This window comes from Gossypium hirsutum, chromosome D08 (assembly GCF_007990345.1).
Source record: "Gossypium hirsutum isolate 1008001.06 chromosome D08, Gossypium_hirsutum_v2.1, whole genome shotgun sequence".
Lineage (NCBI taxonomy): Eukaryota > Viridiplantae > Streptophyta > Magnoliopsida > Malvales > Malvaceae > Gossypium > Gossypium hirsutum.
In genome coordinates this window covers 36,616,357-36,639,122 of record NC_053444.1, presented here as the reverse complement: position 1 = coordinate 36,639,122, position 22,766 = coordinate 36,616,357, and the positions used below count along the sequence as shown (strand labels likewise).

Here is a 22,766-nt window from a genome sequence, read left to right as displayed (position 1 = left end):
TTTTCTTCAGATTTCTCTTTTCTTTTTTTCCCTTCTCTCATTAACCATTGTATCTTCTCAATTCTCCATATTTTCTCTCTCAATTCCTGACAATACTTTATTGTTTTGATCATATATGTCAAGTTACTATACATTGACACCACATTATCGTTTTGATCATATATGATTTAAAAAAATACAATAAAATATTATATAATTTTGGTGTCTCTTTAGCTTGGCGCGACACCACATAAAATATTATTTTTTTTTGGTATAATAATTTGGTCATGATTGCAGAATTTTTTGAGGTAGTGTCGCGACACTATGAGTTACTGTAGCAAACTTATCATTTTTTGTAAATAATATTTATCGAAACCATTTTTATTTTTGGAAAAAAATAAAAATTAGTTGTCGATGAAAGCGGGAGTCACCACCAATCTTTTATTGAGGTGTGATTGGATCACCTAAAATAACTTTGGTCTACGAGTTTTAGAAAAGCAGGTTCGGGAGTCAGTTACGTACGAGGAAGAATTAGCACCCTCGTAACGCCCAAAATTTGGTACCAAGTTGATTAATTCGTGTCTTAATGTCGAGAGTTAATAAATACTATCCTTAGTTAAATTAAATTATTTATTAAGACTTTCTCATTTTGAAAAAAAAAAGAGAAAAATATCACACCCAATGCGTTAGGGCACAGCATTTTATTTTCTTCAAGATGAGTTAGTCCAAAAAAACTCGTGTAATAAAATTTAAGAAAATATTTAATTGTTCAAAAATTTATGAAGAAATCGTAGCCCAATACGTTAGGGCACGATTTCTTAAAATCCCAAACATTCAATATTTCCTTTATTTTAAAAAAAAATCTTTATCTCGAGAAATCAACGTGTCACATCCAATACGTTAGGACACAACATATTAAATTCCCGATGACAAGTTTTATTTTGTTTGATTAAAGAGCAATTCTCGATTATTAGATTTAACGAAGAAAATTGGAACCCAATACGTTAGGGCTCAATTTTCTTGAAAATCCTAAATACGAGTATTATCTCTATTTTGAAAATTTTCCATTTTTAAATTCGAGTAAAAAGATGACGTAATGTTATATTGAAAGTATGTATAAATGTCACAATAACAAATACAACAATGGCATCGAAATAATATAAACAAATAAATAAACGAAATTAATATACAAAAAAAAATCCATGACATGCAAAGTATCAAATAAATGAACAAAATATAAATGAAAACATAAATCAATAAACAAATGAAGGAAATAAAAAATACAAAAATACAAAATATATACATTGAAATTATGAAGAATAAAAGACATACATATGATTTACATATAAAATTTTGGATTATAAATTTGTACAAACAAAATACATAATACAATAAAGAAAAATATATAAACATATACATATAAATTATAAAATATGCATTAAAAATATAAGTATGTATTTAAGCATTTTTGAAAATAAAAAAACATAGATATATATGTATATATATATAAATATAAAAAAATATTCATTAGAAAAAATATATAAATATATACATGTACATATATAAAAAAATAATTATCTACATATATATAGATTATAAAAAAGATAATTACATATATATAAAAACAAATAATAATAATTACATATATTGAAATTAATTAATTTAGAAAAAAATATATATAAAAAATTATGAAGAATAATATAAGAAAACATACGTATATACATATTTATCAAAGTAAAAAAATATAAAAGTGTATATATATGCATATAAAAGTTAGGAAATAAAAAATGCATATGTCTATAAAATGTAAATGTATATATATGTATATAAAAGTTATGCAAATAGAATAATATATATATATATAATATGTGCATGTGTTTATAAAAGTTTTTTTTAAACAAATGTATGTATATATATTATTGTAAAAAAATATGCGTATGTATATATATAGTAATAATAATAACTTAATAACAAGAAAATCAAATTTAATAAAAATAAATAAAAATTAAAAAATAAAAAAAAAGACTAAATCGAGCTTTGACATAAATTCTGGGCCTAAATCCGCAAATAAATGAAGTCAAAAAGACCCTATTAAACACGCCAAAGAAAATAAAAACGCAAGAGAAAGAGAAATTTGAGGGAATACTCTTAAGAATTATTATTACTCCTAACTTCAATCCTTTACAATGAAGGGAGAGGCATCTATTTATAGTTGAGCCTCCCCAAATCCAACGGTACAGATTAATCACATCAACGGCTAAGATTAAAAGGTATCTACAAATTAAATCTCTAAGATTACAAAATCATATCTTCTAAGATTGCATATCATATCTAAGATTACATATCATATCTAAGATTGCATATCATATCTAAGATTATATATCCTTGAAGATTATGTTTCCATATGTGAGCCCGGGCTAAAATTGGGTATTACAATCTTCAACCCATACCATTTACATAATTAATTATATATAATATATATTATTTTCATAAAAAAACCCGTCATTTGGTTTTTTTTCTCCACCTATCCGCCGCCGTCTTTGTCACGCAACCACCGACTGTAACTCACCGTTCTATCACATTGTAACCTCTCTTCACTAATTTCCCCCTCTACCCACGCCGTCGTTCACCCCTCAACCGTCCACTCTTCTCATTGTAAATTGCCGACCTTCAAACACATTTCCACCATCGACCCTAACTCTGCTGTACCCTACCAGCTATCCCTCCATTTTCTTTCCTGCCACCACCGGATGCCACCCCCACGCTGCCTTCGATACCAACACACCCAAACATCCATGTCTTTTGTTTATTTTATTATTGTTTATTATTATTATTATTATGATAGGTTATGATTATTATTAGTAATTTCATTTTCATTTTTCTATTTTTTATCTTTTGATTGTTTAGTTTTTCATAAATTTTAGATTAGCTTTGCTTAATTCGTTGTTTGAATTTAGTTTAGTTTATTTTAATGCTGGTGCTCTGTTTTAGCTGATCTTGGTGTTTTATTGAATACTAGTGCCCTTTGTTATTGTTGAATATGAATCATTTTGAGCACGTAGTTAGGACCCTATAGTGTATTGTTTTTCATGGTTTGTGATGCTTACCGACAATAGTTTGATACATCTTATTGTTAAATCTTATTTTAGGTACATAATGCCAAATACACGGGGGAAAAGTAAGGTACCTCAGTCTAAGAAACGAAAGTTTGTTGGGACCACATCTTCCTCATCTCAGACTTTAATCACTTGACACTGATACCTCACATTCAACCATCCACCCCATGAAGAGAGGTACTAGCACTTGAAGGACAAATCATTGGGTTTGGGACGGTGTATCGACTGTGAATCCCTTCAGACTGTGGGTCTATCCGCACATGTTCATACTTTATTGGACGCGATACCATGAGAACAGTTCTTTGCGATTGTGGATCCGACGTATACTGAGCTTACTTTCAAGTTTTGCTCCACATTATTCCTATAGACTGTGCTATCATCAGGGGATGAATCTCGAGCAATCTCATTTTGTCTTGGGGCATCATTTGGCATTTGAGTATTATGGGATTCGGAGTTGCTCTCGGCATATATTCTGATGATTTCTTGGCTATGGCTGAGTTCTCTACCCTCCCACGGCACATCCATCGACTGAACCCTCTCTACTGGTCTGACATTTCTGAGATTGCTACTTTGTACAATCCGAGCCAGTCCAAGACTTGCTACCTACCCCAACTCTGCGCTACATTTATGCTATTTTGGCCCACACTTTGACTGGTCAGAAAAAGAGTATGAGCATCGTGGGCACTTTATATGTGTACTTTTTTATGGAGCATACACGAGCAATACCCGATTGATATAGCCCACTTCGTGGCTCAGTGTTGTTGGCATCAGAGTGAACGTCTATAGAAAGAACCTATCTGTATGGGTCCATATGTGACATGTCTAGCCCGTTACTTCGACCTCCTCGAGACCCCTGAGCAGATCGGCACTCTCAATCTGATTGGGGGCTTGGCACCACAAGGCTTTAGTATAATGAAACATATTAGGATGGTCACCCGTTAGCTAGGGGCTTTCGGTGATTAGAACGTGTTACTACATTCGACTCAGTAGACTGAGGATGATGAGCATCTAGATGATGACCTCCCACCACCACCGCGACCCATTCCCAGTCCTCCGGCTAGTCACTCCACTGTTGCGCCTGCATATACGGTCACGCTTTATGACATCTATCGCATTTAGCAGTAGTACTCAGATTGGATCGATCGCTTTGAGCAACGACATTTAAAGCACTTCGACCAGCTTTAGCGCTAGCAAGATCGCATTGAGACCTATCTACAACAGATGTGCCAGAATTTTCATATTTTTTCAGAATTTTCATATTTTTTCACCCGATCCCCCCATTGTACCTACGCCTTTCGATCGTAACATCTCCCATGATGTCGATCAGTGACTTTATTTAGTTTTATGTTTTTATTTATTTTTATTTTTAGTTTTACTTTCATTTTTATTGTTATTTTTTTTCGAATTTATATGTTTTATTTTATTATGCACTTTCTTGTTATTTTTTCAATTGTTTTTCTATTTGTTTCGTCACATTTATCTTATTTTGTTTTGTTTATTTTCTTATTAGTGTGCTTGGAACTATGTAATTAATTTAAGAACTCCTATGATTCTGGATTTCTCTATTTCGGCAAAATCATTCAAATTTAAGGCAGTTTTAGTTCTTTTTCTCCCTTTCTTATGATACTTTGCTTACTGTGATTATATTTGTTTGTACATTGAGGACAATGTACATCTTAAGTGTAGGGAGGATTTTATATGTTTGTGTGATATAGTCCCTGAATTGTTGTTTGTGATTAAGTAATTTTCTCAAACCTAACATTAAAGTTTTTTTTAATTTGTGGATTTTTATGCGTTGTGTGATTTATACTTTAAGACACGAGAGAGTCAAGCATGATAAACCATTTTTCAAAAATTATTATTTTAGGTTGTCTCCTTGCACTGAAGATTTTTTCTGAAATTTTAAATTTACAAGTTTAACATCAAAACCATATTTTTTTGTGAGTTTTTGAGCCTATAGAGCAAATTTTCTTTGTGCTCACTTATTCTTGGTTGTGAGTATGTCAACTTGATTTGTTATTCTAAAACTTGCTTCAGTTATATATGTTGAGACCAAATTGTTGATTTGATATATTGAAATGATAGAGACACTTAGGATTTAACCCACCTAACCTTGAAACAGCTTACCTGTTGAATTAACCCCTAGTAAACCCCGTTGATCCTAACACATTTTTGTACTTAACAATCATTCATGTTAACCTGAAAACCTACATTAATGTTGTAATTTTTTTATTGACTTCCTTAATACCAATATTCGATTTGGTTAGTTGTCTGACTATGTTTCATCATTTGCATTACTCTTTGTTTAAAAAAAATAAAGCAAAATAAAAAAATTGTTGAGCTTGAATAGTTAGTCTCATATTTTGTATAAAAGCTCATATCCACTCTTTATTTCTTGTTGATGTAAATTCTTTTAATTCAACAACTGATTTTTTGGTTTGGTAACTTATCAACTCGACTCTCGATTGTAACCACCTCTTTTGACATTTTTTGTACCCTTAACGTAAGCTCCGTTACAACCTCGTAAAAGACCTCTTGATTGGTGTATCATCTCGTTATATAGTGGTGGAGATTTGACTTTCAACCAAGCCTATGGTAATAGTATTTCTTGTTTGACTGTTGAGTGCACGTTACTTGAACATTAAACACCTTGAGTGCTTTGAGTGAACTTTAGTAATGATGTTAATTCTTGTTGAGATTGAATTTCAGGTAATTATTGAGATAGGGAAGATGTTTATGTTTTTATGTTTTAAAATTCTCTGCTTAGATTGCTTTTGTTCTTTAATGTCATATTAAATTACAATTTCTTTTCTAGGAAGTAGTTTACAATTAATTTAGAGTTGTATTAACTCGTGCATAAATATATTATGATTGTGACAAATATAGTAATGTGCAGATTGATAGTGTATCTTATATTCATGCATTAATAATATTATTATTAATTTATGATTTTATGTAATTTTAATTTTATAATTGATATTACAAATAAATTTATAACTTTTTATATATTTTATTTAATAAAAAATAATGCCTTAAATTATTATTGTATATAGTTTCGATGTTCGAATTGTTGGGATGTGTTATAAAATCACGATCAACGTGCATTAATATATTATAATTGTCGCAATCATAAACCCGTGCATTGATTAATTGCAATAGATGAAATGTAATAAGTAATAGTATGTTAAAAAAACTAAAATTAAAATTATATGTAACATATAATAATTAATATTATCATAATAATTTTATCTTTCAAAATTTTTAAACTAATTGTAATATAAAGCTGCTAAAAGTAATATGTTTTAACCTCATTTTTAATGTGTTTTTGGGTGATTATTTGATATTAATTGTGAATTTTATGCTTTTAATCCTATAAATCCATGTTTTAATGCTTAATAGAGCACTTGGGAGCAAAATGAGTGAAAAACGAGTGAAATTTGAAGCGTTGGAGTAAGTTACAGGAGCCATGCAATTAGATCACATGGTCGTGTGACCCATACGAGCATGTGGTAGACCACGTCGATTTCACAGAATTACGCACCAAACAACAGAAAATCATGATTTTTAGGTTTTCTATGCATTTTAAGACATATATATGACAAATATAAGAAGATAGGAGTGAGCCGCCATAGAATATTTAAGAAAACAACTCGAAAAGCACTATTGAAGTCGATTCTGAAGCAAATCTCCGACAAGATTAAAGATTCGCAGTTGGTTTCTTATGGAATTATCATGAGTTTTTTTTTATTTTATTTCTTTTAGTTATACTATTTCTTGGATGTTTTTATTTTCAAGCACGAACTAATTTTCTAAATGCTTAGGGAGATGAATCCTATGATAGATTTTGTCGTTTGATTTTTATTTTATGCAATAAATACTTAGTTTCTTATTCTCAATTATGTGTGCTTAATTCTTGGTTAAATATTTCTATATTATTGATACATGATTGATGTGTTTAAATGGTGGTTGAATAGACCCTGATTAAGATTAGATCTTATCTTGCGTAATTGAGTAGAGTTGCATGCAATCTTAAAAATAAGACAACATAAATTTACCGGAATAGAATCAAATTTAATAGGGAAATCCAACCTTGTCGTGGTTTACTCCATGACACTCCTACCAAAGGAATGATGCGTGAGGAGTGGGAGATTGCAAGGTGGACATGGTTATTTTCAAGTCCGGTGTTTTCCCATGTATTGTGGCATTCCTAATCAGCCATATTCCAAAGGTTGGGGGCGAAGTGAATTTTTGGTGAGTTAAGCCAGCTTTTCGAAGACAGAGTTTTAGCTAACCACTCTTCCCATCTGTCATTGTTGGCACTGTTAATAAGTATGCTGCAACTGATGTCAGCCCACCATCCTTTTGCTACGTCGCAATCCATGTTCAATCATTTCAGCATGGTTGAGGCATAATGGATAATTAGTCGGGACCTCCATTCCTCTAGCTCTTGTGGGGGAGGGTTCTAAAGTAAGAATTTTATCTTAGGCAGAAGCTTGGCTTTGCAAATGTTTTCCCAACACTAGGGCTTCTTCATGTTCAAAGTTTTTGTTTGTTGCTTGAATGCAGCTAGTCATGCTCTGATTTTTAAATTCCAGCTTCTATTATCATTAATCCTAATCCCGGAGTGTGGCCTGAAATTGCGAGTCTTGTCAATGCTTTTGTCCCAAAGATTTTTCATGGTTTTGTTTCTATCTTTGTAACACTTATTTTGAAAGGTTTTGTGATCAAACAGTTGAACGCTCAATGTGAGTGTAATTTAATAATAATTGATTAGATTGCTTATTTAATTACTTTTTGTTTGTTTGTTGTAAGCATAGTGGAGAAAATGTTTGATGATATGTTTGTTTGGTGTCTGCAAATAAGTTTATTTATTGTCCGTAAAGAATTAATTAAATCAAATCTAAATGATACTTGAACTAAATCCAAATAGTTATCTTAAATAAACCAACTGAGCAACATAAATATGGTAACATTAGTTTGAGAAGCTTCATTTACACCCTAACCGACCCATTGAGTTTCTATAAACTTTGTTACCCTTTCTTTTTCTTTCTGAGTCTTTCAAGTCATTTCAAAGTTTTTTTCTGAAATATATTGCCGACGGGACAATAAGACAAAATAATCTAAATTTTATTTTATTTTAACATTTTATAATTAAAAAATCATTTTAATTTTCAATTTAATTTTAAGCTTTTCTTTAACCTTTGAATTTAAAATATTTGTCAAAAACGGAAAATTTAAATAAAAAAAATTAAAAAAAACCAAATAAATGAAATGCGTTGTTTACAATTTACAAACACACAGTTAAAGGTAATAAAAGAGTAGAAGAGTGTTCCAGTCCTACATTCCTTTCAATTTATTCCCATTGTATCAATCTTTCCAAAATGGAATTTGTGACTACATAATCCAAGAGCGCCTTTTTTATTTTTGTTTAGATGCTAAATGAAATTATTAAAATCGTTAAATGGAATAATAATTAGTAAACGAATTATATTAGTCTTATTACGATTGGTTTTGATGTCCTCCAAAGGCCCAATTTCTCTCCAGCAAAAAAGTTACCCACAGGACAGAAGTAAAAGAAAAACAACAACAAAAATGAACTTCCACTTCGACCCCAAAAAAGACCTCTGCAATAGCATCAGCCCCAATTTATTACACCCAAAATTTAGAGTAAAAAGAAAGAAACCATAAAACATTTCTGGTAAAACCTTTTACCTTTCTTCAATTTTCCAACAGAAGACCACTGGTAAAACTGGAACCTCTGCAAAAAATATATAGTCATGACCTACTAATCTCTGTTCATATCTCATTAATAAATATTCCCTTATCTCTCCTCCTCCTCCTAGGTTGCCGACCTTTGTTTTGGAATGTACTTTGTTTTAGCACCCCTTTCAGGCTTCTTTCTGTACTTGGCTATTGCAGCCCCAACAGTAGAAGCCTCACAGGCCCCTGCCTTGACCATCCACTTCTCTGATGAATCAATTTCAACCCCTGAGCACCCTGGAGGCTTAGGGTTCGAGGAGAGAACCAATGTCACATGTTCTCCTGCAACAGCCTCCTTCCACCCTATCAGATGTTTATCAAAGACATTCAGTAAAAATGGACTCAGTGATAAAGCCAATACACACACGCATATATATATATATCAAACATCCCAACTTACTCTCAGCAAGAAAAGCCTTGGCAGCATTGCCGTCAAACTGCAAGCCACCTGGTTGCACGCTTTCCTTGAGTGTTGAAGAAAGATTCATTCTTACTACACCATCGCTACCATCTACTGCAGATGACCTTCGATAGCTTTCATTGGATGAAATCTGGACTCCATCATTTTCAGCAATCACTTCAACTTCTTTAATACCATTTTGGACTGGCAGTGAACTTTTTCGTTCTTGTCGACTCACTGGCCTCCAAAATTTAATGGTTGATCGGTTTGCAACAATCTGAACATGATCATGTTTGCTGAAACTCTCCTGAACATTGTTCTTTGGTGTTTGACACTCCGCAGGGCACCTATCATGGGTTTCAGCCAGATTCTTTCCAAGTGGGACAGATATAGAACCAATTACAAGTTCTGGGTTCTTATTCTGATCCGGTTGATTTGTAGCTTGTTTCCCTGCTTTAATTTGCAAACTATCCCCATCATCTATTGCTTTAGATTTTCGGCTCCACATTTTATTACTATTACCCATTGCAGCAATCCTTTCCCTGTTTGTTCCATGTTTATTCGTGCCTCCAGATTTAAATCCATGAGAATTCTGGTTAGCATGGAAACCATTAAGCACCACTCGCTGTGATTTGGGTGGAGTCTTCCATCGAGCAACAACTATTCGCTGACATCCATCAACTTGCTCTACTCGTCTTTCTCCATTCTGACTAGTTCCTGGCTCACAATATTGATTGTAAAACTCCGTCTGAACTCTGTAATCTACACCCTCCTCAGGGTTGGGGAAAGGAATGGGTTCTAGGGCTGGAAGAACTTGATCTGTTGATATGATTGCATTTTGTCCATCAATATCAAAAACAGCTTTAGGGCTGGATGTTTCAGCGGGGGTGTTATCCTCCAATGAATCATCCATGTTCTGCTTACCTTCTTCCATCTCCCAGGGTCTTAGTTCCTTTGCTTTCTGCTCCTTCTGCCTAAGTTTTTTCTGTCTCTTTCTCTCAAGAAGCTCGACTTGCCTAGTGAAGAATCAGGAAATAAATCAGCTAATCAAACGTCTTCCATTTTGCTTTTCGTAAGATGTTGAAGAGCTATTCCTGAAGAATTATGTCATTAATCTATAACACTGAACTTAGGGGACCTACCTGTTCTGTTACCACCTGTATCAAGGAACTAAAAAGCCCCAGACTGAACTTTAGTAGACTAGAACTGATAAACCAAATTCTAACAATTTTCCTCTTCAATGCATGTGCTCTAAGAAAGTTGATTGTTGACAGAAAAAAGATTTCCACAATTTTATTTTCTTTTCCAGAAATCAAAAAAAAGTTCTTATACCTGTATCTTCTTCCCCTTTTTTACCATTTATATCTGGTGGGGAAAAAGGTTGTCTACATTACATCTTTTGGAAGTAAATTAGTAATTACGCCATATGCAGGGTTTACTAACTCATGGAAAAGAATAAATTACTAAAAATACTTTACTGATATCTTCTTTCTCCCAGACATTCTCAAAGACAATTTAAAGAATTACTTTCTTCATGCTAAGAGGAAAATTTTGAGAGAAAAGGGGGAAGGATAGGATTTGAAAACGGTCCAACCTTTTTGCACATGTCAAATACGACAAACTTAAAAATAACTTTATTTGATGAGGAGAATTAGCAATATGCACCTCTTATGGGCAGCTTCTTCCTCTTCCACTAGCAACTTCTGACACCTCAATGCTTCGGCATCCTTATCTGCAAGCCATGCTTTAACCTGAACAAAAACAAAGATAATTTTGATCAGGAAATATGTCGAGGGCAAAATGTACAAAAGATGACAGATTCATGTGCACACCATCGTACTGCTTGTCCCAAAGGTTAGGGATAGCATAATACTTGCCAACCAAATTATTCATAAGTGTGTGCATGAAAGCTTTTAAGTAAATCAACTTTGAAAGGACAGAAAAAGAAAAAAAGGTACCAATTTCTGTTCTACCAAGAAGCTGGTACAAGCAACCAAGTTTTTGGTGTCGAGACCAATCTTTCCCGCTTCCCCATCAAAAATATACTTTTGCATCGACACAGCTGCACCACAAAGGAAAGTCCCTTCACTTGCATCATCAAGGATACTAAATAATTCTTGGGAAGATATTGGAAACCTTGATGGTCTAGCTTGGACAAGGTCCTGCATAGAATTAGAATATATGACATCTATAGGATAAGAATGCGTTAGCATGCTTTCAGATCTATGACACTATGTTCCTTACCAGTAGAGCAGAACCTGCCCTCAAGCAAACTTGTGGCAAAGCCGAAAACCCTGGTCTCTTTACAAGTGTTGTCAATGATTTTATAACTGAAGATCCTGGAACTTCCTAGAAGGCATAGTTAGCAAGCAGGCAATTGTTTAGGAGACAAAAACAAACAAAATCAATAATCATACAATATGTGCACGTATATTCTAGCAAGAAATAATCATTTGGATACAAGATAATGGTATAAAAATAACAAATACAATTGTAAACCAGATCTGGATGTCACTTGAATAGTATTAAATGTTGAACCAAGGATTAAGCAGGAGAGAAAAATTAAACAATTACCTCCAATGCCGCATCCTTGAATGATACAACTTCCTTTGCCTCATCCTCCGACAGCTGTAAATGATATAAATAAGAACCACAAGAAATGAGAAAGAGGTTAACCTAAAACGAATAAGCAAGAGAGGGAGTGGGGAGAGAAACACCTTGCCCCAAAATGCCGCTAGTAAGTCCCTATTTTTAGCAGAATCCTACAGTGTGTAAAACAACATTGTTTAGAGGAGTCCTAAAGGGTTAAAAATATAAATCCACAGATCTCAATTGTCCAAGAGGCTAGCATCTTAAAGAAGCATTGGAAGAGAAGAAATTGCAGGAGAAAATCTGAAGAAGAATCAACATAATGGACTAATCATGTTTCAAAGATGGTGAGAAAACCTTATCAAGTTTTTTCAACCTATGATGCACACGTATATGCCTTCTATAGTTAATGGGCGAACAAAATTCTCGCGAACACTTATCACACTTTTGCATCTGCACCTTCAGAGGAGTGAGTAAAGGCCATCCAGGGATTTCTGTCAGACATATAGGCAATAAATCAAGTTATAGTATAGCATCAATTATATTGTATTTTCACACACAATGATTTGAACCATCAACTAAGTTTTAAGTACCTTGTTGATCTAAGGCATGCAGTAATTGAATCCATTGGACTGAGCTGTCCCCAGCCCTAGAGAAAGAAAGGAGAGGCTCTTTTCCAATAGCTTGTCTGATGAAAGTGTCCAAAGAATCATTTGGCTCCTCTGATTTCATTACATCTGCAGAACTGGTAGCCTTGAGTTTTGCAACAGGCATAGCACACAAACAGAGTCACAACCACTAGGGATTTATAACAAAAATCATTAATGAAACCAACTTGTCCGCTAGGAATTTCTTTCGCAGCAAAACAACTAAATAATTAACCTAAGAATTAATATTAAAATCCATCAGCAGGCAGCAAATATTTAAATTCTAATTTCAAGAAAAAAAATTCCCAAACCAAAACTCAATAAAAAAAGATAACCAAAGATTGCAGAAGGACAGAGTCCAATAAACTCCGTCTACATTTACAAATAAATAACTTCCCGAACCTTCATTTGCCCATTAGCAGCAAAAAGGGGGAGGCCTTTTCTAAACCTTTCCTTTATTGAGCCACAATATAACTATTGAACTCAGTTTTGGCCGAATTCCATTCTTCAAATAACGTAAAATTCAAATTCCAACTAGTACCAATTTTCAGAGCTTGTAAAAACTAAACTCCATATCAACATAATAAATAATTAAAACAAATTTAAAAACAACAGAAGTGAGTAGGGCTTCTATTCACGTGATCTGAGATAAAAGGTTGAATGTAAAAACAAAACAAAAAAATGATAGAAAAGAAAGGAAAGTGAAGCGATCGGTTAACGTACCAGTATATGAGGGAGAGAGCGAGAGAGATCGATTAGAGGAGAGACAGAATCTTAAGCGATCGCAAGGAGTTACAGTGAAAGAGCAGGGGATTGGAGAGTGTTTGGTGGAAGGGAAAATAACCGAGAAAAAACAAGGAAGTGATCGGCCGAGAAAACTGTTGCGGAAGAAAAAAAGAGAGTTCCGAGGGAGCGAATTGTAAGAGAAATATATATATACAGGCTATATATATATATGAAGGTGGAGAGGGGAACCCTCCTTAGCAAGAAAATTATTTAAAAAAAAATGAAAATGAAAACGAAAACGTACATGATATTGAGGTGGAAGATTTTGGTGGCAACGTGATGTTTTAGACTCCATGACGGACGTGGAACTTGAGAAATGAAGCAGTCCATTTCAATGTCCCAAATCCCAAACACTTCCCTTTTACCTTCTTCCAAACAAACCCAATTCTACACCCTTGTAACAATTGGGCTTTAAACTTCTCTTTCTCTCCCAAATTTAATTATTTTCCATCAATTCACCCCATCCAAACCAAAAACAGAAATCCTCATTAACCTCCATTTTTTGGCCTTATGATTTATAAAGATACTAGTGTCACGAAATTAAAATTTTAGTCTAGTAAATCACGTGATCTTAGGTGATTCATTTGCTTCAAATCTGTCTAAGTTGGTCTAACACTCGAAAGTTAAGAATTCTCAAGAGAAATTCTCTAAGGCATCGAAATAAAGTGGAAACAAACTCTTAAACGAAGAAGCAAAAAGTAAACGAAAAAGCCACAAGAAAACCAAGCACACCAAGTGTTTGAGTAAATGCTTTCAAAGTATATTTAATAACTCAAAATAAGATGACTACAAATGAGGGGAAGGCCTCTATTTATAGTTGAACTCCCCCATATCCAACAATACAATTTAAATTATATCGTTGATCAAGATTAGAGTCTATCTACAAAATGAGAGTCCTAAGGGATTTAAACTCTATATAATTTTATCCTTTAGGATTTACAATAATTAATCATGATAACTCTAGTTTTATTGGAGTGTTATACTAAACCACCAATTCTTCAAGTAGATGGACTTCACCATGTGTTCCACAAATCGGGCCAGTTCAAGTGGGTCAAATGAGCCTCATTTCATCAGTTAACCTTCATGGGACGCTCTGTGTACATTCGTCATGGGCTTTAATGCGCGGCCTGTGACATTCTCCCTCACCCATTCATGCGATGTCGTCGTTGCATCCTCGGAATAACATTGGTTTGACTTGTCTTGGAACTGCCTCAATGCATCGGCCAATTCTCAACTAGTCTCTCTATCGGGTAGTTCCGCCCCTCGAAACATTTGCTTCAGTTTATATCTCTATTGTCATCTAAATTGAATTGTTTATCTCTTTTGTACATCTCGTTTGCAAGAGCCCTCTACTCTTATTTTCCCCCAATGTGACTTGCCTTGACTAGGATCCCCTTGATCATCACAAATAGGCTTCGACACACCTACATTGAACACCAAGTTAACATTTAGTTTGTCACTAACTTTGGTTTATAAGCCCCTCGATTTACCCACTTTAGAATTTTGAAAGGGTCTTTATGTCTTTGCCAAGCCAATGATAAGTTATAATGTAAAATACTAGGAAAGTGTTTGAAATATACCTCACTCATAGCATTTACTCGATTTAACTACCCAGTTTGCATCACTACTTTTCCCACAAAATTTGATGCACAACCCACATCTCTTATAGGTTGTAGCCTCACTAATAACTTAGTAGGCTTCACATCAGTTTGTTGCACCTCTAGCATTTCCAAGGGGGTCTCCTTAGCACTCCAATCTACCAAGTCAATGTTTTTACCACAATGAACATTCTCGACCAGCTCGATTATTAAGAATACCTTGGTTTTACCTTTCTCATCATGACTCACTAACACAATGCATTGTTGTTGACGAGTATCCAAGATACAAATACAATCCGCAAAAGGAATCGACAGAGCATTAATTTGGTCAAAGAAATTCAAGCCAAGAACAAAGTCGTAATCATCTACATGAATTACCTTGAAATCTTCCTTGCCTTTCCACTTACCGAATTGTAGCTTAACTCCTTGTGTAATAGCCCGCTTTTCGGTGGTGTCAGAAACAATAGTTTCAAGGCCACAAGTCTGACAAGTAAGTTCGTATAATTAGTATTTAAATTATACGAGTCAATAGTAATTTTATAATGAATTTTAATATGATGAATTTTAACCAATAGAATTAAAAGTTAGTATAAGTGGTTTGGTTCAAAAGTTAAGTGGTTATTGAAAACGAGGTCTTAGGACCTTGCTTCCATAATTTAAGGCCGTAAATATTTTATTAATTATTTACAGAGTCGTATTATATATGAATTAAGGTTTGGTCCGGTAATTTTGATGATTTATTGCTTAATTGCGGTAAAAAGATTAAATTGTAAAAGAGGTAAAAGTTAATTGCTTTTGACTTAAAATAGTAAAGGGGCCAAAATGGTAATTAAACATGGTAAAAAGTCCAAGCAGTGGTGGATATGATTAAATTCACTAACTTTTGGGCTATTTGCTCATTTAGTCCTAATTAGTTAGGATTAAATTGAAAATTAAGTTTGTTTAGTTGGAATTTAATAAAATTGAAGGAGCAATTGTGCAATTAAACTCTCCTTGACTGGTAAATATACCATTAGAAGGGATAGTGGACAATATTAGGCTTATAAATTTTGAAAATTATGAGTAATTAGGAAGGGTAAATTAGTAAATTGGTAATTAAATGAAATATAATAAAGAAAACAAGTTAAAAATTAACTTGTCATCTTCTTAATAATTTTGAATTGAAACCCTAAGAATCCATAGGAGGGAGTTTAGTTAGGTTTGGTTCTCATATTGGGTAAGCAAACCTCATCCGCTTTTAGTAATTTTTATATTTTTGAGCTCGTATTAGCTTAACTTAGCTAACCCGATGACTAATTTGTATAACTGTCAAATGTTGAGGATTATGCCATTGATGAAATTAAGATGTTTATGAAGTTTTATGTTAGATTATTAAGCTGGTTTGGCAGATAAGACTATTTTGTAAAGTGATTTTTGATGATTTTAACGTTTAAGGACTATATTGCTAAAGTGGTAAAATAGCATGTACTTAGGTGAAATAATTGCAAATATGGACTGTTGAAAGGTCATAGATGATTCGGCTGAATTGGGTTTTAAGAAAAAAATGGTTAAATTGTGTGTTTGTGGCTTAGAGACAAAGTTGAATAAAAGTGAAATATTGGGGGAAATTTTGTAAAATATTAAAAAGGACTTAATTACATAAAATGATTTAATTTTACTGTTGGAATTAGTAATTGAATAAAAATACTATTTTAGATCAAGAACGAGTAGAAAACCGAGGAAAAGAGAAAATTATCGAATAGTCCCTGTACCTTTTTCATTATTGCAATTCAGTCAGGTAAGTTAGTTGAATTTAATTTTAGTACATTTTAAATGTAATATATGAACCTAATTGCATAATTCTAGATTATATTGATGTGTTTAATTGAAAATGAAAATAATGAATTGATATTATGTTGATCATTGATTGAGATACTCTAAGTCATTATTGCAAATTAGTCCTATAAGTTCATTTAATATGAACTCAATTATATTTCTAATTGTTTATGAATGTTAGAGCTTAATTGATTAAAATTACTAACATTAAATTGATTTGTTGATAGAACATGATTTGTAAAAAGTTATGAATTGTCAATTATTCAAATGTAAGACCATGGTTGGGACCATGGCAGTGTATATATGTAAGACCATAGCTGGGATATGGAATTCTGATGATAAGACCATAACTGGGTTATGGCACTATGGACGTAAGACCATGGTTAGACCATGGCAGCGTTTATATGTAAGACCATAGTTGGGTTATGGCATTCTGATGATAAGACCATAATTGGGTTATGGCACTATGAACGTAAGACCATGGTAGGGCCATGACAATGCATATGTAAGACCATAGTTAGATTATGACACAATAGGAAACATGTACCAAGGTTTCAATCGTCTTTACAGTATTCATCGGATGGAAACAAATGAGGATCTAAATGTGATGTGTGAAACGGTAAGTGGTTTGTAATAGTATATATGTGTAAAAGTGGTAAATGTTGTATTATGATATGTTAAAAAGATTATGTATTGTGATAGTAAGAAATACGAATGTTATTGAAATATGGAAATTGATTTGAATTAATGTTTGTGCATTACTCACCTGTTGGGAGCTGTGGTTGATAGGAATTTTGATAATAACCTCGTTGACAAGAAATCTATTCATTAATTTTTAGTTGAATTATAATTATGTTGATTCGATAAGCTTTACCGTTCAATCGACGAACTTACTAAGCTTTATGAAAGCTTACTCGTATTATTTGTTTTATTTCTTATACATACGTTTTGTGGATCTGGAGATTGGATCAGTTCGAAGAATCATACTATCTGGAAATTTTTGGTAGACTTAGATTTTGGTTTGGTATATATGGCATGTAATAGGACTCCTTTTGGATATAATGAATAAGTACTTGGTTTGTGAAAATTATACCTTTAACTTGTGTTTTTGTGTTTGGATAACCTTTGTAGGTATACATGTTTTACTTTGGTAGAATTTGTTAATCAAAATGAACTACAATGACACTATGATGACTAATGATATGAAATGATATAGATGTAAGATTTTGATGTGTTAGATGTGCTTTGTATATGAAAATATAGAAGTGAAATGAAATATTGAGGTGTCTATGATGACATATTGGTTAGGTTTAGGATTGATTATATTACATGAGTAGATTGATATTGAAGGTGTCAAATGACCTATTTGATTGTATGTTTGAGTATGTTTAGGTATGTATGCATATGGGAGAAGAAAATAGCATGTTTTGGGTTAATTTTGGATACACACGGCCTGAGACATAGGTTGTCACACGGCCGTATGTCATACACGGGTGTGTGCCCTGAGCGTGTTTAAGTGCAGTATCTACATGGTCTAAGACACGACCTACAACACGACTGTGTGGATTCATTTCAAATGATACACGGTCTGGGATATGGTTGGCCATATGACCATGTCCTTGCACCACACGGCTTGAGTAGTGCCACACAGCCATGTGACCCCTATTTTGAATTTTTTTAAATTTCCCTGAATATTTTGATTTGTTTTGATTTGATCCATGAATGTTCGTAACTTATTTTTAGGACTTCGAAGGCTCGATTTAAGGCCCGTAAATGTTTGATTTATTTTATGTTGAATCTTATCTAAATTTATGAAATTATTTTTATGATTGGATGCTAATTGAAATGAAATGTCCTAACTTGTACGGTAACACTCAGTAACCCTATTTCGATAACGGAATAGGATATGGGTGTTACACCTTGTGCCACTTCCATAGTTGGAACCTCTTTGAAATTTCCCTTCTTGATCTTTTAATTCAATTTTCTAACAGAGAGGCCAAGTTTACTCGTCGCATTCTTTGATACGAACAAGCCTAATAACCTTGTATCAACAAGAGCACTCCTCCTTCGACTTGTGATGTTAATGTCTACAAACATCAACCTTTTTTGCTTGCAATCCGTCATTGAATTTGCATAATTGAGTATCACTGACCTAAGCTTTAAAGCCTCACTCTTTGGATCTGCTTTCTCTTTTCTAATCGTGGATATCTTGGATCGCTTTGGACAGCTTCACATCCTATACGGATCACAACATAAGAAACACTTCACTAGCTTCTTTGCATTCTCTTTGACCCTTTTGGCTTCAATAGAACTCAAGATTGAACCAAGCTTCATCGGTGCTTTGGTTGGCTCATCATCCCCTTCAATGGTAAAAATCATAGTTTTTTTGGACAATCCCTCATTATATGTAGATTGTCACAAAGGAAGCATTTCATTGGCCTCTTCAGTTTGTTGTTGGGCTTCCATTTCCAATTATGTGGTTTCTCATTACCATTATTCTTACTATTATCACCATTTCCATTTTTATCTTGTTCTTCATCATGGTCTCTCCTACCATTTCCCGTCTCTTTGGGCTTGGAAGACTTGAACTTGTCTTTCCTCGAACCAAGCTCGACAAAGGACTCTGGCTTGGCCATGACTATTGTAAGTTCAATGATGACCTGTCGACACAACTCATTTTTTCCCACGACTTCAACCCATTTTCGAACCAGTAGAATTCTTCTTTCTCGCTCAAGTAAGAGATTTGAAGCATCAATTCACTGAAGTCTTTAGCATACTCCCGAACAGTGCCTTTTTGGCATAAGTAGGTGTAACTTGGCTCGAGCCTCCTTCTTGACATAGTATGGGTAAAAAATACTTTTTCAACTCCTTTTAGAACTCTTCCCAAGTCCCAATTGTTGTCCCACCTCGTTTCTCATCTATGGGCCTACGACACCAACATAAGAGAGTGACATCAATATAATAAATTACAACAGTATTTACCTTAGTGGCATCATCCTTAATGCCAATCTCACGGAAGTATTATTCTATCCCTCAAAGAAAATTATCCAAGTTCATCGTGGATCTGATCCCCTTAAACTCTTCCAGCTTGGGAACTTTCATTTTACGCTACTTAGAGGCCAAAGCTAGCATCCCTTTTTCCCACAACAACTCTGCACACAATGAGCTCTCTCTTGAGCTCCTCAATTGTTGACATCATGGCTTTAGTATCCTTCTTCAAAGTCATGATCATAACATTGAGAGCATCATTCCTCTTAGTCAGCTTCTCGATCTAATCATCCATAGTGACATTAAAGACCCCATTCATCACATTCAAATTAGAATTGGGAGTCCCTGCCATATAGTCCCTTAGCTACTCTTTCTTTGAGTCCAACTCATCGGTACGCCCCTTAACTACCTCAAGTGTTTCCTTCACACCACCCATGGATTCCTTTATATTGACCACTCAATTTTTCAAAGTCGACATCACATCCTTCGATTTGTTATTTTTTCTACCCCTCCTATGAGTTTCCATCGGGACATTCTGCTCGTCTACTTCTTTCGTCATCTCAACCAATGCCTTTAAGCATTGGGTCTAATACCAGCTATCACGAGGCTAAAACTTTAGTTTTGCAAACTACGCGGTCTTAGGTGATTCTTTTGCTTCAAATTTGCCTAAGTCGGCCTAACTCTCGAAAGATGAGAATTCTTGAGAGAAAGTGTCTAAGGCATTAAAAAAAGTGGAAACAAACTCTCAAACAAAGAAGCAAAAAGTGAACAATAAAGCCACAAGAAAACTAAGCACACCAAGTTTTTGAGTAAATGTTCTTAAAATATATTTAATAATTTTGAATGGGATGATTACAAATGAGGAGAAGGCCTTGTTGGAAAACAATCTGGTACAGCAAAAATGGTTTTCTTGTACAGCAAAAAATAAAAAATTTGAAAACAGACCTAGTTTGTGATATTTATAACAATAAACCCTACACCAAAATTGTACCCGTGTTTTCAGATAAATGGATCTTTATCGTTCTCGTCTTTCAACCAAACAATCTTCTCCCCTATTATCGAATCAAACACAGAATCAGAAATATTTTATTTACTTTTAGTGGGAAAGTAAATCTCTCTTAAATAGAAACCACTAGAATTGCAATTACTAGAAAATAGAATTTATTCTTAAAATAAATTTCTAGTACTTTTTTGTCGAAATAGCAATATTGAAAACTTCAGAGAAACTTGTGTTTTTCTCTTTCTGCTAGTGTGACTTGAAGCCTACCAGTGCCATCTATTTATAAGGAGAGTTGGTAAAATCTTGGTTAAAGTGGTAGAATACAAATAATTTTGTTTTGATAGAAAAAATCTCCAACTCCCTATTATTTAGGGAGAGGGGCGACAACCCTGGATGGGAATACTAGGGTTTGTCGTCCCCTGTATTCCATATAAGGGGAGTTGGGCCTCTCCTATATTGGGTCTAATTATATGTGTTTACTGGACTTTAACCCAGCACTTTATAATTTATTCCAACACAGTACATGCTTTTTTATTTCCAGAATTAAATATTATTTGCTCAATTAATTTAAATAGATTAATTTCTCAATTAAGTAATTTTCAATTCAATTTTAATTCTATTAAAATCATGACAACTTTACTGTAAAAGAATCTATGAGAAAATATATTTAATTTTTTTACATTCAATTGAATTCATAATGACCAATTAATTTAAATTCATTTTCGAATTTTAATTAATTAATTAATTAATTAATAATTAGGAAAATCATAAATTAATTCTCAGGTCATTTTCATACTTAGTAAGAAAATCACATTCGTTTCTGAATGTAACTAATTTCTCTAACATTATCATTTCTATCCATTTTTGTTCATTTGATCCATCATTCAATTTATTTTTGGTTTTAACGAGCTAGCAGAGGGACCAATTGAAATATACAATTGAGGCTTAAATTATTTATATTTAAGTTCCAGCTTTTTGTCTATTAATTATAAACTCGTTTAGTCAATACGTCATTTCACTATAGTATCATTAGGGGTGAGTGTTCGATCGAATTGAATCAAATCGAATAAAAAATTTTTGAGTTAATCGAGTTGACGAATCATATTTTATCATCCTAATTTGATTCGAAATTTTCACGAATCGAGACGAGTGAGATGGAATTCGAATCGAATCGATTATATTTGTTCGAGTTAAATTTTAAAAAAATAATTTTGGGTCCTTGTAACCATTGTCACCCATCGTAATAAAATTTGTCCACCTTAATCAAAATTTTTATTAACTTTCATCACCTCATAATTTATTTATTAATTTTTTATATACTGGTTAGCTTCTTTGCTTGCTTAGTTGTTTCAATTATCTTTAGATTCTTGTCACTATGCATTTTGGAATTAAAAAATATATTAAATGTAAAAATATGATTTTTTTAATAAAAGTTATTTTAAAATAAAATGTGAAATTGATACCAATATAAAATTTTAACACGAATATTTTATGGCATAATTAATAATTCAATTTTAATATAAATATTCAATATGACTAAACAATTCAATAATATAAATAATATAAAATGTGAAGTTTAATTTAATAATATAAATAGTAGATAAAATAAAATTATTACTATTTATGTTTAGTGATTTTTTTGGATAATTTTGATTTTTTATTTGAGAGTAAAGGGTGAGAAGTAAAAGTTTAGGGGAAAATAAAAAGTTTTGGGGAATAAAAGTTTGAGGAAAAGTAAATAGGGGGAGTAAAATTTTAGAGGGAAAATATTAAAAAAAATTGAAGGGGGAGGGTTTGGGGTAGATGAGAGGTGAGATAGGAAGGGAATAAAAGTTTTAGGGGAAAAGTGGGAGGGAGTAAAACTTTTGGGGGAAAATGAAATGTTTTGAGGGTTTTTGGGAGTAAAATTTTGAGAAAAAGTAAATGGGAGTAAAATTTTGGTTGGAAATAGATTTTGGGTAGATTGGAGGGTTGGGAGGGGAGGGGAGTAAAAGTTTTGGGGGGAAAGTGGGAATGAGTAAAAGTTTTGAGGGAAAAGTAAAAAGGTTTGGGAGTTTGGGGTAAAAATGTAAAATATTATGTTTGATA

General features: G+C 33.2%; 1 protein-coding gene across 6 annotated transcripts; it reads right to left on the bottom strand.

Annotated features, from left to right (window-relative positions):
- Positions 1-8,568: 8,568 nt before the first annotated feature.
- On the bottom strand, positions 8,569-13,664 carry LOC107917797 (uncharacterized). Of its 6 annotated transcripts, none has more exons than XM_041098147.1 (13): positions 13,522-13,655; positions 13,215-13,369; positions 12,438-12,581; positions 12,202-12,338; positions 11,973-12,017; positions 11,830-11,883; positions 11,500-11,604; positions 11,214-11,417; positions 10,921-11,006; positions 9,256-10,271; positions 8,948-9,158; positions 8,808-8,853; positions 8,569-8,719 (listed from the first exon to the last, which is right to left on the bottom strand). In XM_041098147.1, the coding sequence occupies exons 1-12, from the start codon at positions 13,605-13,607 to the stop codon at positions 8,814-8,816; spliced, it is 2,283 nt and encodes a 760-aa protein (XP_040954081.1). In that variant the 5' UTR covers positions 13,608-13,655; the 3' UTR covers positions 8,569-8,719; positions 8,808-8,813. The 6 variants fall into 6 exon arrangements, with proteins under 6 accessions (XP_040954081.1, XP_040954083.1, XP_040954084.1 ...); XM_041098149.1 differs by having other exon boundaries at positions 8,569-8,853; positions 9,256-10,074; positions 10,180-10,271; XM_041098150.1 differs by having other exon boundaries at positions 8,569-8,853; positions 9,256-10,059; positions 10,180-10,271.
- Between the last annotated feature and the right edge of the window lie 9,102 nt (positions 13,665-22,766).